The sequence below is a fragment of the Lethenteron reissneri genome, chromosome 33 (assembly GCF_015708825.2).
Source record: "Lethenteron reissneri isolate LAM-NWPU_2019-01 chromosome 33, ASM1570882v1, whole genome shotgun sequence".
Taxonomy (NCBI): Eukaryota; Metazoa; Chordata; class Hyperoartia; order Petromyzontiformes; family Petromyzontidae; genus Lethenteron; species Lethenteron reissneri.
Genome location: NC_083811.1, coordinates 15106686 through 15123535, shown reverse-complemented (window position 1 = coordinate 15123535; position 16850 = coordinate 15106686). Strand labels below are relative to the sequence as shown.

At 41.0% G+C, this 16850-nt stretch overlaps 1 protein-coding gene across 1 annotated transcript; it reads right to left on the bottom strand.

Annotated features, from left to right (window-relative positions):
* Positions 1-1499: 1499 nt before the first annotated feature.
* LOC133350414 (uncharacterized) lies at positions 1500-15219 on the bottom strand. The gene is made up of 3 exons (XM_061564750.1): positions 15082-15219; positions 5050-5113; positions 1500-4857 (listed from the first exon to the last, which is right to left on the bottom strand). Exon 3 carries the CDS (start codon positions 4853-4855, stop codon positions 3911-3913), a length of 945 nt encoding a protein of 314 aa, XP_061420734.1. The 5' UTR covers positions 4856-4857; positions 5050-5113; positions 15082-15219; the 3' UTR covers positions 1500-3910.
* Between the last annotated feature and the right edge of the window lie 1631 nt (positions 15220-16850).

Sequence of the window (16850 nt, the reverse complement as noted above, 5' to 3'; positions counted from 1 at the left end):
GACACCCTTGGGACTCTGGCATGTAGGTTACTACAGGTCCCCCTGCAGCAACCCTCGCCAGTTTCCTTGCTGCTGTCAAGAGGCTCGACATCCACGGGGTAGGTGTCCCAGCTGGCCACATTTGAAACAATGGTTACATGTACCACCTGCTCCAGCCTCTTGGCACATGCTACAACCTCTTGGTCGCATTGCTCTGTCTTGGGCTGGTTGTTTCCAGTTTCCTCGCTTGGTGTCTGGGGTGACATCATTCTGCCACCTCCTCCTGAACTCTGCAACTTTAGCCCTTAACTTGCTTACCATCTTTTCAATCCCATCTCGTGATGGCCTTTCAGTTGCTGATGTCTTGTTGTTTTGGTCCTGACATATCCGTTGTTGGATGGTGGTATTGGTGATGTAACCACCTTAAATGGTCCCTGTGAGTCCTGCTGACAGCCTTCCCTACCCTTCAAATCAGCTTGCAGTTAATTCATCCTAGTCATTTTGGGAGCCAAATTCTGTTTGAGCTTGTTTTGTCTCTCAAGTTCCAAGCTGGCTGCTTTATTGACTTTTTTAATCAGCATCTCAACAGTGACGGTGATGTCATCTAGATGGGGCTTTATTTGGAATTGTATAGGGTCACTGAGCAATCCTGTGCCAATCGATATCAGGAACTTCCTGCGTACCAAATCTAGACTGTACTGGTCATCAGCTCCTTGTTCTTTAGATGCAAATAATAGTCTGTCCTTTAATTCGATAGCTCAGAAAAAAAAGATTAGTGCAGTTGCACTTGGCTCCTGAGAGATGTTCATCAACTTCTGATAGAGATCAGATGTGCTTTCTTCTCTATAGTGTCCCTTCAAAATGTTTTTTTTTTACTTGAAAATAGGCAAATCAGTTTTATTTCTAGCATGTCCCTCAAATTTAGACCAGGACTGATTGGTCTGACTACTGTGACTCTTGTATTTCACCATCCATATCTTCAGATAGTTTTGATGGTGGCAGTGTTTGACCTGTTCCCTTGCTGTCTTTCTCTTTCTGCTGTATTGTTTTAATGAAATACAGCAGGTTTTAAACATATACACAGGCCTCATCATCTTCTTCTTGGTCTCCAACTTCATCGAGTACCATTTCTGCCATACGAATCAAAGCCCGTCTGCTTTTTATCTTTACCAGTCTCATCATCATGGAAACACTTCAAATATCTGTATGTTTTCATGAGCTGGGCTCTTTGCAGCTGATTCAAAGCAGTACTGGCCTTATCCTGCAGCTGTTCCAGTGCCATGATGTGAAGACCGTTCAGATCCTTGCACGACTGTCTTTACATATGCTTCCTGTACAATTGCTTGGTCCGTCTCATTGTAAGAGTTGATCCTCGTCTGTGAACTCTGGGAAACTCTCCTGTCTGGCTCACCAAAATATGTTGCACACTCTAAATGAAGGACGTGGGCAGGTGCTCCAAATCGAGGGCAAACACATTTATTGTAGTCAATCTGTAAAATGTAACAGCACGTGGTGCCACACACAGCAATCCGCAATCGAGTCGCCATTAACCACGTGACTGGTGTACAAGTCTCGTTAATCAATAACAGTTTCTCTTAAACCAAATTCTACTACTGTAAAAAACCATCTTTGTCTTTGACAATAACCCTTGCACTTTACTATTCAAATATTACTTTAATCCTAAGCTGTAGGTCTATCTATACCATCCACTTATATCTGTATCTTACACCCATTATCGGTACTGTATGTGTACCGTATACGTAATGCACTTGTCACCATTGTACAACTTACTACTATAAATGTGTTCTATTCTCAATAGCATTGCAAGTAGTCATACTCTGGGTGCATGGGCGTGGTTGTAGAATAAACAGTATTAGGGTTAGATAATTACAAGTATTAACTACAGTACATCATCATTTACAGTGCACAGTGCTGAAACCCCTCCTATTGAATATATTACAAACTAACATTTCAAAGCCAAGCTTGAAGTCTAGAACAAGTCTAAAACATTTCTATAACGATCAAAAACAACCTTTGGGTCCTTTATCTGTAAAATGCAACAGCACGTGTGTCACACACAGCAATCCTCAACCGAGTCGCCATTAACCACGTGACTGGTGTACAAGTCCGGTTAATCAATAACCCTGCCAGCCACCCACAGGCCCAACTCAGTCATCGCATGCTGGTGTACACACGTGCATTGATGTACTGCACAGCACATACGGACTGTCACAAAACCACACTTTACTCCCTTGCTGCACGAGGAAATAATTAAAAGAGTGGTTCATTCCTCATGTGCCACACTCATATGTGAGTTAAATGTGGCAAGGTAACGTTCTGTCTTAACTTTTGCTTAAACAGCCCCTTCTTGACAGGATGCCCATGGAATGCTGTGAGGCTGTATTGGGATATTCCTCCTCTGCAACATGTCTTCAGCTTCTGTCACCCAGGCATAGTAGGAGGCACTAAGTTTAAGTGCATTAGTCCCTTTTAAGGACTTGCAATGTCCTCAGTTTGGGGTTCAGACCACTTGCCAAACAACAAGTCGTAAAATCCGATGACATTTTCTGCCCAGAAACAAGCCTTTACTCGTCTAAAATAAGATATTACACATATTTTATAATTTTACCTCAACATTTTACACCACATTTCATCACACTGTACACGTGGAGTACTGACGCAAATTTAAATTAAGAATGTTTCCATAATTAATAGTAACGTATTTCATTTGCATATGAGTTGTTATCATTTAGAATATATTTAGAAACAGAAGAACCTTTCAAAACATTAAAATGTATGATGCATAAACTAATTTTAAGTATAAGGAAAAGCAAGTGGATGGCACATTGCCTATATACTATACTGTACACATAAACATGTGGTACAGTAAGATGACACAGATAGGGTATAGAGATGTTATACATGGAGACAGAGTTAACCATCTCAGATTGTGCTGCTTTTTGAACCATTGGGAGGTCATCCATTGTCGTTTGTCGCCACACTGATGGCATTGGTCAAAGCGAAACACTTAAAATTCAACAAGGCTGTGATAGACATGCTGCACATGTGTGGAACTCATGATATGTGCCCTTAAATTACGTTCTCCACATCTTCATAATTAATGTACTGTGAAGGAATACGTTCATGTTCAACAACCTCTAATATGTGTGTGGAAATCCACACACAAAACGAATTCCTCTTCATTTTTAACTTCATGACAAGCTTTGCTGCATCAGTCGTGTTACCTGCCCATCACGTCACACCGCTTATCCTCCTCACTCAACGGTCGAGTGAGTACTTGGTAATCCGAAGGGTTGCGAGTTCTAATCCGAGTTGGGAAATTGACAATGCCCATAAGCCCTCCACCAGGGTCAATTAAACAAGAGTACCACTTTGTTGGGAAATCGACAGTTATTGACTTATTCATAGACTTGCCCCCACTTTAGACATTTAGATATTCCCCACGAGCTCAGGGACTGAGCACCACCTGAATGCCCATTTAAGCAGCACATCCATTGATTGGACACCCTTAATAAAGTTACCTGTCTCCTACTTGCGCAGTTTCTTGATTTGTGTTTTTCATGTTTATAAGTCTAACGATAAGCGTAGATCAAGACAAGATGGTGGCTCTGTTGGTGGTACCGAGATGAATGGTGGAAATTCCAAATTCACATGGCAGGGACAAATGTTGAATCCATAGGACAACCACTTTTAACTTCAAAGTGGTTCTTATTGTGTTGCCTGTCAAGGTATGATGGGCCTAGTCGATATCCAAACAGAAATTGAATAAGACTATCGGTCTTACGATGTACCATAGTAACATCCAAACACATTTTAAGCAGTCCTGAAGTGAAGTGTTTACCTTCATTCTACACATGATTAAGGAAATACTTAACATGCAATTATAGGTTCTGTGCACGAATTTACTCGGTCAGTAAATTAGTGTAAGTAGTATTTTTTCAGAAGAGACACAATTCTTTGCATGATCCAAGCAGGGCATTACCTGGGCGTATGTGTCACCATTCAGGGGGAGTGTCACTGCACGTAGTCCAGGGGGTATGGCAGGAAGGGAAAGAAGCACCAATGCCATCTCAACTTCACCGCTATTAACCGTGTTTTCACGAGCTTCATGGTTTACATCATTATTAGCATGTATACCAAATATACCCCTCTTATCTGCAACGTTATCATTATGCCCGACATTAACATTAGCATATTCGTTTGGGTCTTCATAAATATTGCCGCGAAGAAGCAAGCACGAACGGACAGCGCCGTCGTCATCTGTGTGGAAATCCGCACACACCTCCCGCAACCCTTGCAGCATGAGCACGCAACCACCACTACCATTTTCTTCCGTTTTGGTGCAATCACCGCCAACGGCTCCCTCCGTGTTGTAGGCACCTCCCTCTTCATTGATGGGTTTGTCACTGAACATGCAGCGCGATATGTGAAGTGAATTCACATGCAGTGGGCACTCGCTGGCCAGGGCATGGGACAAACGCACAGCCAGGTCAGGGGAATCTTGCCAAAGCCACAGTGACAGACTTTCCATGGCTGCAGCAGCATCTGTAACGAGTTTGCTTATTTCCACGTGTGTCTCTTGGATGGATGTCTCATTATTAGCAGAGGCTGCGTGAGATTTGCAGACGCAGTTTGTCAGAGCGAAGTGGACATCGCAGTGTGCGGGTGGCAGTGACGCACAGATGCAATGAAAGAACGAAGAGGAAGTGTTTGGTGTTGACGATGCTGAGGATGATGTAATTGGCATTGGGTGTGGGGGTGACCACTGTTCCACAAACAAGATGTGCTTTGCCGTCGTAAAGTGTAGCATTACGTGCACCGTAAGTGCAAGCACAAGAAGCCCACGTGGTGCCATAGCTGTTCACACATACACACGCCCCAAAAATCTGTTAAATTTCACAAGAATATCATCACAAAGGGTCCCAACATTTCCAAAAAAATAATATTGCATTGAAAATGATTACAAACAAGCACAAAAAACACATATATGTTGACATCAACAGCAATAAAAAAAAATTGTGGAAAATGTAATCATTAAACTAATCTTACCAGACAAAAGGTATTGCACCGAGAGATTTTTATATTGTCAACGTAGTTGGATCCAATCGATTTTCTGTAAAAAAAAAAAAATATGGGATTTGGTGAACGAGTTTTTCAATGCAAGCATAAAACATCGATCAGAACCAACCGTTCGCAAAAACAATTGACTAAAAACTGCAAAATTTCGACTCTTGAAACTCGACAGTATACAATAGTTTGCAGTATTAATTAAAACAATACTCATGTATTTAATTAAAAGTCACAATTTCCATTGTTTTCATCTGAGGTATAATATCTTAGTTGTTACGGAATGTTATGTCGTGTCAATCATGTGACTCGCAAAACGGTGCAGCGTCAGCTGTGTGGTGTTACTTTTCGTTTGTTGACGACGTGCGGCATTAATTTACAGAAAATAAGTTGCATACAACAAACAAAGTACCATTGCCTATGTGGAGAAGCCTTGGAATTTTTTATCCAGCAGGAAAATTATCGGAATTTTTAACATCGAACCCGCAAGTATATGTCTTTTTCTGAGTGGTCTTAAAAAAAGATTAAAATGTGTAATTTGCCAAATATCTGATAATTACCAATGTTTTCGAACATTTTTAACGGCAAAAATAAATGTAAATTTTTTTATGGACAAAAGTGAGACTATGCACGGGTAGCAAAATATGATCCGAAGAAGGATCTGGAGGAGAGCTCATTTAGAGAGATGCTCACGACTGAAGGCCAACGACAATCTGACGTTGAAGGAGACATTATTGGTGTGAAGTGGTTGTATGAAAATAGCTCTTGTTGGTTAGATTTAGAAAAATCTATACAGTATTTGTAAATTGTTGTTATTCATTGGTTAACTTTTAATAGTGAACCTATTTTGTGTAAATTGCGATTTTTGGTTATTGTAAATACTTGCATTGCTATTTGTTCAATATATTTATACGTAGGAATTTTAAAGTATATGATTAATATGAGAATAGTTTTTCCATTCTTTTTGGCAACAAAACAGGTGTTAAGATGTTAAAACACCAAACTGAAACCTTTTACAAGGAATCATGTCTATATTAACCACAATGCTTGTGGTTAGAATGCAACCAAAAAATATACTCTAATAATACAGTATATGCATTCAATCTTGATTTGAAGCTTTCGTGACTGCTGTAATCCATCCTCTTTGGTTCTTTCGGTAAAGTCACATAGATAGAAAATTAATAGATCACACAAGCGACCATAAAAAGGTTTCAGTTTGGTGTTTTTAACATCTTAACACCTGTTTTGTTGCCATAAAAAAGGAGAAAAACCTATTATCATATTTTGGTACTGGCAAAGGAGGTCCCATGATGTAGATGCTCACCCCGAGCTCTGATTACTCTGATAACACTGGTCAAAAAAAAAATCTGGCCTGGACTTTTGCAGCTGTTTTAGACTAATTTCAGGGTGCTGATTCTAAATCTGATCTCAGATTTGCTCTATCACATCTCATCTTTATGCTATCGGCATACCCCTTTGTCATTGATTTTACTCGAAATTAACTCTGTCACTTATGATTGCAAGTTGTTGCGAGTCAGTTACTGCTTTAGTGTTAAAATATGGTGCTGTATTTTTAGGATAGTGTGTTTATAATATAATTTTATGTAGATATCCACATTTATTTAATATTTTTCTTATGCAGGGCGTGATCTAACAATGGCTACAACATCCGAAAGAAGGAAATGCAGTAATCAAAGGCGCAACATCAATACTTTTGTCAAGAAGGTTTATCTTGCCTACTTTAAAGTACGACTTGGAGACCAAGACAAAATTGGGCTCCTCACAAAGTGTGTAAAACCTGTGTTGAAACTTTGCGATCATGGTCTAAAGGAAAGAATGCTAAGCTGAAGTTTGGTGTGCCAATGGTTTGGAGATAACCTACAAACCATTTGGATAACTGCTACTTCTGCCTTGTCAATGTAAAAGGTTTCAATAAGAAAAACAAATAACACTTACAATACCCAGATATCCCATCTGCCAGACGACCAGTTGAACACTGTGAGGAAATACCTGTGCCTGTATTTACTGGGCTACCAGAGATTGATGTTGAATCCCTCAATTTACCTGCTTCTACAGATGATGATAATGATGCTCAGATCGAATATACGCCATCTGATGCAGATTGTGATAACATTTTTCTGTTTAGTCAGCCTGAATTGAATGATCTTGTAAGAGATTTGTATTTGCCAAAGCAGTCTGCTGAATTGTTGGCTTCCAGGCTGCAAGAGAAAGGACTACTCAGACCTGGCACTAGTGTCTCCTTTAATCGTAACAGAGAAGCAGCACTGCGAAAGTACTTCTATTCAGATGGTCAACTTGTTTCTTGTAATGATGTTGAAGGGCTTCTTCTCAATATGGGACTGCCCGCATATGATTCAAGTGAATGGAGACTTTTTATTGACAGTAGTAAAAGGAGTTAGAAATGTGTGTTACTTCAAAACAGAAATATATATGATTCAATCCCAATAGGATACTCTGTAAAAATGAATGAAGAGTATGCCAACATCAAGATTGTTCTGGATAGATTGGAATACCATGTTCATGGATGGATAATTTGTGTTGATTTGAAAATGGTTAATTTTCTGCTGGGTCAGCAAGGAGGTCACACCAAATACCCTTGTTTCCTGTGCTACTGGGACAGTAGGGCTACATTAGAACACTGGGTTTAAAAGAACTGGCCACCAAGAATCAGTTTGACGCCTGGTGACAAGAACATCAAGAATGAGCCTCTGGTTGATAGGAATTAAATTGTATTTCCCCCACTGCACATAAAACTTGGGTTAATGAAGCAATTCGTCAAAGCTCTTGATCACACTGGAGACTGCTTCAGCTATATATGTTCAACCTTTTCAAGTCTCAGTGCCGAGAAGAAAAAGGCAGCAATATTTGATGGCCCTCAAATAAGAACACTAATCAGGGATCCACACTTTGTTACATCAATGACTGCGGCAGAGGCTAGAGCTTTGAATGCATTCTCTGATATGGTGCGGAATTTCCTTGGGAACAGGAAAGCGGACAACTATCGAGAGATTGTGGAGGAGCTGCTCTTGAGTTTCCAAGCACTTGGATGTAGAATGAGCATCAAGGTTCACTACTTACATAGTCACGTGGCCCTGTTTCCAGAGAACATGGGTCACGTGAGTGAAGAGCAAGGTGAACGCTTTCATCAAGACATTAAAGTTATGGAAGAACGTTAGCCAGGCCGATGGGACTCAAACATGATGGCAGATTACTGCTGGTCCTTGATGAGAGACATTCCACAAGCTGTACATTGGAGATCGTCAAAGAAGAGGTCGTTTATGCAGATGTAACATCAGTATTGTGAATGACCTTTTTGTACATATTTTTCTTATCTTCACAATTAAATTGTTACATGGTAATATGCATTCACTCACATTGCTATGCAGTCACTCTCACAACTTTGTGCTACGGCTCATTAAATGTTTGTTTTATTATCATTGTATATTGTATCTTATCTTATTCTTGTATGGATGTCTGTTTAGCTATTCGTATATGAGCATAAATTTGCTTTTTTATTAAAAATGCAATATTTGATATCTCAAAAACCTGATGTGATAGGCAAAACTGATGCCAGATTTGGAATCAGCACCCCAAAATTACCTTAAAACAGTTGGAATACCTTATGCCAGAAAAAGTGTGTTGACCAGTGTAATGCTTGTCTTTGTCCTGTACGCCTTTTGGCGTTCTCTGGTCTAACACCATTTTGAGACGAGGCTCAACAGAAAGCTGTCTCTGGTGTGGACCAATCAGTTTCAAAGACAATGCATATATTATCAGAGTATGTATTTTGGTTGCATTTTGACCACAAGCATGGTGGTTAATGCAGACATGATCCCTTATTAAAGGTTTCAGTTTGGTGTTTTAACATCTTAACACCTTACTCTTTGGTTCTTTCGGTAAAATCACGTAGGTAGAAATAAAACAAAATAAATCACGACGTTTCGATAGCAACACAAGCCAGCATCTTCAGGTGAAAATCGCGATAGCCGCGATGTTTGCTGCGAGCAGCACGATGTCTGCTGCTTTGTGAAGAGAAGCTGATACCAGCAAAAGTTTATACAGTATACGTTTTTGTGAACAAAGGTAGCCGAAGTAGTTATCGGTCTGTGTTTATATACTGTATCTGGATGACTTCATGAACAAATCTCTGATGATAGCCAGTGGGTTTGCAGAGTACCTTCATCTTGGAAAAATCAATTTCGTGTGTGCCCATAGCGTTAAAACAATGATCACCAATGGCAGACGTATTAGTCCTACCGTGCTTCAGATCTGCCTTATTGTTTGCAAACACGGTCCGAGACATTTCGTTTCGTTTCCCGAATGTAACTGCTGCCGCAGCCACAACTTAGTTTGTAGATACCAGGATATTGCATGTCAGGAATCACATCCTTTACAGATGGGATCAAATCACAAATTTTGCATACTGTGTGGAAACGAGACTGGATCTTGTGATTGTTTAAGATTTTGGAAATCTTTTTGGTAACACGTGCTATGTATGGCAAGGTGATGGATTTTGATTGGGTCCTCAGATGGTTGTCTCCCCATGGCTGGGGAGACAGCTTTGCTGATTGTACGTTCAGAATATCCATTCATCCTGAGGGCTTGGTGTAAGTGCTCTAGCTCACTGGCTAGGTGGTGGTGGTTGGAGATGCAATCGGCCCTATGGTGGAGTGTTTTGATGGGGGAATTCTTCTGGGCTGGATGGTGGTGGGAGTCTAGCTTTAGATAGGCATCCGTGTGGGTGGCTTTCCTGTAGACAAAATGTTCCAACGAGCCATCAGGTCTCTTCTCGATCAAAACATCCAGGAATGGTAACTTGCCATCCTTTTCCACTTCCATGGTGAATTTTACGGCTGGGTGTATGGAATTTATGTTGTTGAAGAATTGGTTTAGTGATGGCTGGCCATGTGGCCAGATGACGAACGTGTCATCTACGTATCTCTTCCACAAGGAAGGACGTAGAGTAGATGTTTGGATGACATCTGTCTCAAATTTCTCCGTGAAAATATTCGCTACCACTGGCGATAAGGGAGAACCCATTGGGGTACCCTCTTCTTGTTTGTAGAATGTACCAGTCCAGGTGAAGTGTGTATTGGTAAGGCAGTGCCTTACCAAAGTTGGCACATCAGAATTGAGTCCCTGTTGGACCAAGTCCTCAATGATTGCAATGGTGTCAGGCACAGGTATCTTGGTGAACAGAGTGACTACATCGGAACTGACAAGCAAATCATCTGGAGACAGTTAGATGTCTTTTATTAGAGAAACCAAGTGAGCTGAGTTAAGTACAGCTGAGGTGGTCTTGCCAGTGAATGGAAGCAGGGTCTCAGACAAAAATCGTGCCAGTTTGTAGGTGGGTGAGTTAATGGTGGAGACGATGGGATGGAGTGGTGTACCTTCTTTGTAAATTTTTAGGAGGCCATAAAATCTGGGTGGGCTAGCAGCAGAAGGTTTTAGAGAGAGCAGCTTGGTTGGTTCGATTAGAGAAGTCGAGTTATTGATGACATTGTTGGTTTTCGTAACCAAGCAGTTGGTAGGATCTCTATTGATTTTGGTATAGCTACCATCCATAACAAGGTCCTGAATTTTGTTGTTGTATGTGGTTTTATCCATGATGACAGTGGCATTGCTCTCGTCGGCTGAGAGGATGACAATATCATTTCTCTTTTTTTATTGAGCGAGTTCAAAACGCATAGTGTGCTGATCTTTAAAGGTGTATTGAAACATTTGGATACTGCGACTGATACTCCTACTGTTATGGAGGGACTCATGCAGCCAGCTATGGCTGCAAAGTTTGGTCTTAAATGTTATGTATATCATTTATTGTTAAATTTGAATCACAGTTCCTATGATCACTGTTACATTGTTTTTATAGCTATATTTTGGTGATTTTGAAAACGTTTTGGTTTAGCCATTTTCGTTTGTTGTAGTACAGAGTTAGCCTGATAACTTTAATCTAAATTGACTTATGGTTGTTATTGTTTGACTTGCATCCCATTGGGATTTTTGCACACAGCGTTTATATACGGTGTTTTTTCTGGAAGACTTTGCTGTTTTTTTCATGGATTTTTCTGTTGCGTGTAGTCACTTTGAGATGTTTCTTATTCATGTTTTTGTTTGTTGCGGTTGCACACAAGTCAAGAACCGCATGGCTCACAGGGTTATACCTAATAAATGAAATGAAACTGAAATGCCAGTGGGAACAGTAGCCAGCTTATTGTGACTGCAGTGCGTTGCACTCAGCCATTGCTTTGCTGGCAGGGATGGTAACACACTTGCTCAAGCTGATGACCGGGTTTGGACTCTTATTTGTACTCATTCAAGTACGAAGGGGAAAATGTGAACGTGGTGTTTTCTGACATTTCAGTTTTAAGTAAACGCAATCGCAAATGTAGCAGTGTTATTGTTATTGTGCAATCACATATTTACACAAAATATACGATTTCACTTATTGAGGACTTTTGTCCTGTTATTTACTTGTTTTGCTCATTTAGGTTTTTGGTTTTATTTCTGTTACAGTTAAGTGAATTATTTTCCAATTAAATTGTTTCCAATAAAGCCGAAACTGATTAATTGAGCAGTTGAATAATGTGTTTTTCCTGGGCAAGGCTACTTATTTATGGGCTCTAAAACTAGTGGTGCCAACTGTCTGGTTTTGTCCTTGCTTTACAGTCTCAGGCCAATTACACCCAGCAGAGGATCTTACCTTTGCTCTAGGACAAATTTTCAGCGACTCCTATAAACCATGGGCCGTATTACATGCCACTACTATTATGTGTGAACCATAGCGACTCCGTTTATCAATGGGCACTGTGACCCACGACTCATTATGTGTGCACCATAAGGGGGAACATTAAACATTGTCAGGTCAATTATACATAGGACAGGGCATTACAATTGCTATCGGACAAATTAGTCATGACTCCTATTAACCATGGACCCTACTATGCGCAACTACTACATAAGTTTTGAAAGAAGTTCAGCATACATACATCTGTCGACCATAGCTATTACCCACGACTCAGCATTTTCCATTACCAATGACTCCTGTTATTTGGGGGAAACTGTAGGGTTTACACAAGCTCCTATGATCCGTGGCCCTCAGCTTCCAATTATCTGTATCTGCCTTTATTCTCATCCTGCTTTGCATATTGGCTTCTTCCTGAAAATATGTGAAGTTTTTGTGTGAAAATAATGACTTAACAATAATAATCTGTAATATTTCCGAAGAGTATTCTGGTGGATGTGGCTGGTTTTTCAGAGAACTGACTTGTAACTTTACAGTGGTTGAGTGCACTTTAGCAAAACCACGCAGGAGATCTTACACATGGCCGGACAATGGAGAGAGATGTCGGCGAGCAGCGACGCAGCCTGGGCCCAAGACCCCACACACGAGCCCCGAGCCCCGGGTCCACTCCCCCTTATATACCCCCAGGCATGGCTAGGCCCCGCCTCCGGCAACGCCATCTCGTGGAACCCTTGAGCGGGTTCCCGGAGTTCTCGTCTAGCCCCACCTGTTACATTTGCCCCAGATAAACATCCTTCTCTGATTGGTACTTAACCATGCTCGTACCCGTGATTCCCTTTCCGGCCAGCAGGTGCCACCCTGTCATTACATCTGAACCATATATTCTTTGGATTTTTCGGTAAAGTCACGTAGATAGGTTTAAAGAAAATAACAACATATCTACGTGACTTTACTGAAATACCCAAGGAATATTAATTCCTGCAGTCACGAAAGCTTTAAGTGAAGATTTATGTACTATATGTTTAACTTATTTCACACCGTACGTAGCCAACCATGCTAATTGGAGGTGTGATCCACCAACCCTTGCCATCGCAGTGCTAGATTACAGGGTAATTATGTCAGGCTGTCGCTTTCTAAACGCACAATATGAGAAATGTACGTTGATACGTACTTCCAACTTGTAAACATGTCTTCTTGCTGAAACTAGCGTGGAGTGGTGCCAATTTTCATTGGAGTCAGGAATGTAAAGTCTGCATTATAACTAACTATTAACTAATGTTATTTACCAGGTTAAGACCTACTGAGCTGTATAGCTATTTTTCAGAAGCTCAAATAAGTGTTTTATCCCGTGGAAATTTATCGCGACCAAATACTCTTCACGGATATTTCTAAATGTGGAGAGAAAAAATTGGAGGTCCCGGACAAAAATCCACATGACCACTGGGAGAGAGACATGTAAAGTCCAAATATACAGCAGACGTAAGGGTTGGGATCAAACCCACGACCCCTGTACACTAGGCAAGGTAATTAACATTTCACCACAATGGCGAGACCCTACTGCGTAGCTGAGATTGAGGTGTTTGGCAGTTAACTTAAGCAGAAAGTGGCTACTGGGAGAGCTTTCATCTTTTCACAATTTGAATGTTCCGCAGCAAGGCCGTTTGAGGGACAAGGCGTCTTTTGCAAGCTGCAATGAGCCGGAGGGGACCGGTCTATCATAAAGAACATCGCCGTTGGCTCCAAACACATATAAATTTTTGACCTCAGGTGGATGATAGTCCGAGTTGAACCCCCATTGTGACAATAACTTGCAACATTCTAAGTGCTTGTTTAGGTGCTCAGACACAACACCGCGTTAGCTGCATACAACATCCGCCATTCGCGACTTAGTGGCAGTGACGTCACCATATCGCTTATGACAGGCTAGGTGTACTTTGGAAGCCACGTGAAGTGTAATAAACTCGCCGACAGGCTCATATTTACTTACAGCACATCTCTGTATGAGCTATGTCGTTTCATCACCTTCCATTTAGCTACGTCCATAATATCACGCAAGGACTTTACATTACATACTGCCAGTTGCATCCAATTATTAACTTTGCTTATGCACTTAATTCACTCTCTTCCCCCGCTTGTTGTACCTATACCGTTTCGAATAAAACGTTATATTCAAAATCTTATTTTCTCATTACATGTTCAAGACATCTAAACTAGCCTTTCTAGAATGTCTTATTAATTGTCTTGCTGTTGCACCCTGCTATCTATAATACATTCATGTTACTCATCGTATTTGTCCATGAAGTTGTATACATACATAAAATAAAAACAACTTTTCTATTGCTGCTAGTTTGCTTTGTATTGTCATTGTAATAGTCCATATATATGAGAACATACCACATGTGACACTGCAGTATTTTAATTATTGTTTTCATTATTAATTTCTGTTTAAATCTAGATCCTATTGTCTGAAGTATATATTTTGCCAGTGCTCGTCTTTAGTTATCACGCCACCTAAACAGTTGAAATGCTCCACCCGTTCAATGTTGGTGCCACTGACTTGTACTTGACATGAGTGTGATGTTTTTCTCTGATACGACCTTTCATATTGTTTTCCTTTCACAGTTCATTGTTAATCGTTTCTTTCGACTTTCTATAATTTTACCCATATTTTGCAAATATATGTAAAGATTCTGCACCTCTGGTTGTACGGATGGCTACATACAGTGCATACATTAATATAATTCAGGTATCATCAGGCATATCTCGGGTGATTTATATTCTGAGCACCAACCTCTCCTGAATATCGCTGCTCTATCTCTCAGAATCATTTCACGATGTAGAGAAAACGAGTCAGCTGATGATGCACATCCTTGTCTAAAGCCTCTCTTTACGGACACAACACCTAACCTCTCCATCAACTCTAATGGCTGCTGTTTCTCTCCCAAAATAAACGAATTATTACTCTAAGGTGTATTCCATATCGATGGACATTCCCGAGCGCAATCATTTCTTCTTCACGCCTCTCTTTATTGTCATCTTTCGTGCAGTCAATAAAATGTAAAATATTAACATATTTCTGAACCACTACTGCCCGTTCGCTCAACATTTATATTGTAAGACATTTTTACTTACGGCATACGATTATAAATGTGCAATTACAAGAAATCAAACTCGTACACATAAACGTATGCTATCGATAGAACCTGCAACGATGTGCGTGTTTAGGCACGAATGTGGATGCTGTTTACCTTTACAAAGGAGTTGACTGCAAACGCAGTTCTTTAAATTTATTGATGACACGAACAGAGATCTCAGTTAGGTTATTGCGGAAAATTGTATTAACACGTGCAGTGTCGAGTTATCACTCAAACATCGGCTGTCGCTGTACTTTGGAATGCCTTAAAATCACATACCAGTTGCCTTTATATAAGGGAAGTGTTGTTGGTGTTGAGACTTCAAAATAACGCCTAGTCATACGGCCAGTTGCCTTGGCGTTCCAAAGTAAAAACACAGTATGCCACTTAATGCTGCAGTGCCTTCAAGAGTATATGTGCAGGTGTTCTGGCGAGGTTGTTAACATCTCGCTACCGTGGCGCCGTAGTCACACATTTATCCACTTTATTGTGGTGAAATGTATGAATACAAGCCATGCAAAGTATTTACTTAAAATCTGCGTTCCCTGTTCTTTAAAATGATTTAAAATCGTATACAAGTCACCGCAATGTGAAGAAAGTGTCGTTTAAGTTGAGACTTAAAAGTAAGTCATACAGCCAGTTGCCTTAGCGTTCGAAGTAAAACCACACAACAGCATGCCACTTAACGCTGCAGTGCCTTCAAGTGTATCTGTGCGGGTGCATGTTTGAGTGCCACTGTGAGGACACTGCGCACCGACTCCACAGAAGCTCATGGCTGGCTGAGCTGCGCTCCTCAACCCTGTAGCACTGAGCACTCAAAGCCCCTGGTCGACACAAGCGCGATCTTGCCAGCTGGTTGTACTGTAGCTCTAGTTTCTCGGTGCTTGCAGGAATCCCAGTGGGAACAGTGGCCAGCTTCTTGTGACTGCAGTGTTACACAGTCACTGCACGCAGGCATGGTGAAACACTTGCTCAAGCTGATTACATGGTTTAGCATCTTTTTCAATATTCATCGGGTGGCATGTTAGCGCAATGGTAGAACTCGTTATCCTAGCAGAAAAAATGGCCTGGCGTTCGTTTTCTAACGTGGGCACCTTTCTTTGTTACGTGTATAATCTCCCCTTGTTCATCAGCCCTTAACCAGTTCACGATATGGAACAATAATAAAAGTCAAAGATCGAATTGTTCAACACGTGAAGGGATCTGTGCCTATGAAGTCGACAATAATTGCAAAGCAAAGTGAGTGGTGCGATCAGCGAAATGGGGGAAAAAACTGTTGCTTATACGGTGTCAGGGCCAGAATGAGCATAATGCTGATAAAAAAAAAGCATGGGTGCTTTCACAGATTTAAAGCGAGGGCAAATTTGATAACATTAAATTAAGTGGGGAAGCCGCTAGTGCTGATGTGGAAGCAGCAGCTCGTGAATACCCTGACCGTTGGGCTGATACGATTCGCAATGAGGGGAGGGGGGGGGGTCAGTAGGTGTTCAACGTGGATTAGACGGGGGTTTTTTGGAAGAAGATTCCTGCTCGTACTTACATCGCACAAGAGGATACGTCTTATGCCAGAGTTTAAAGCAGCAAAAGACAGGTTAATCATATTGCTTGGCAGAGGTGTGGACTCGAGTCATGTGACTTGGACTCGAGTCAGACTCGAGTCATGAATTTGATGACTTCAGACTCGACTTGGACTTGCATAACAATGACTTTGTCCCACCTCTGAGGTGTGGACTCGAGTCATGTGACTTGGACTCGAGTCAGACTCGAGTCATGAATTTGATGACTTCAGACTCGACTTGGACTTGCATAACAATGACTTTGTCCCACCTCTGTTGCTTGGTGATAATTCAGCTGGCAGCTGCAAACTAAAGCCTCTTTTGGTC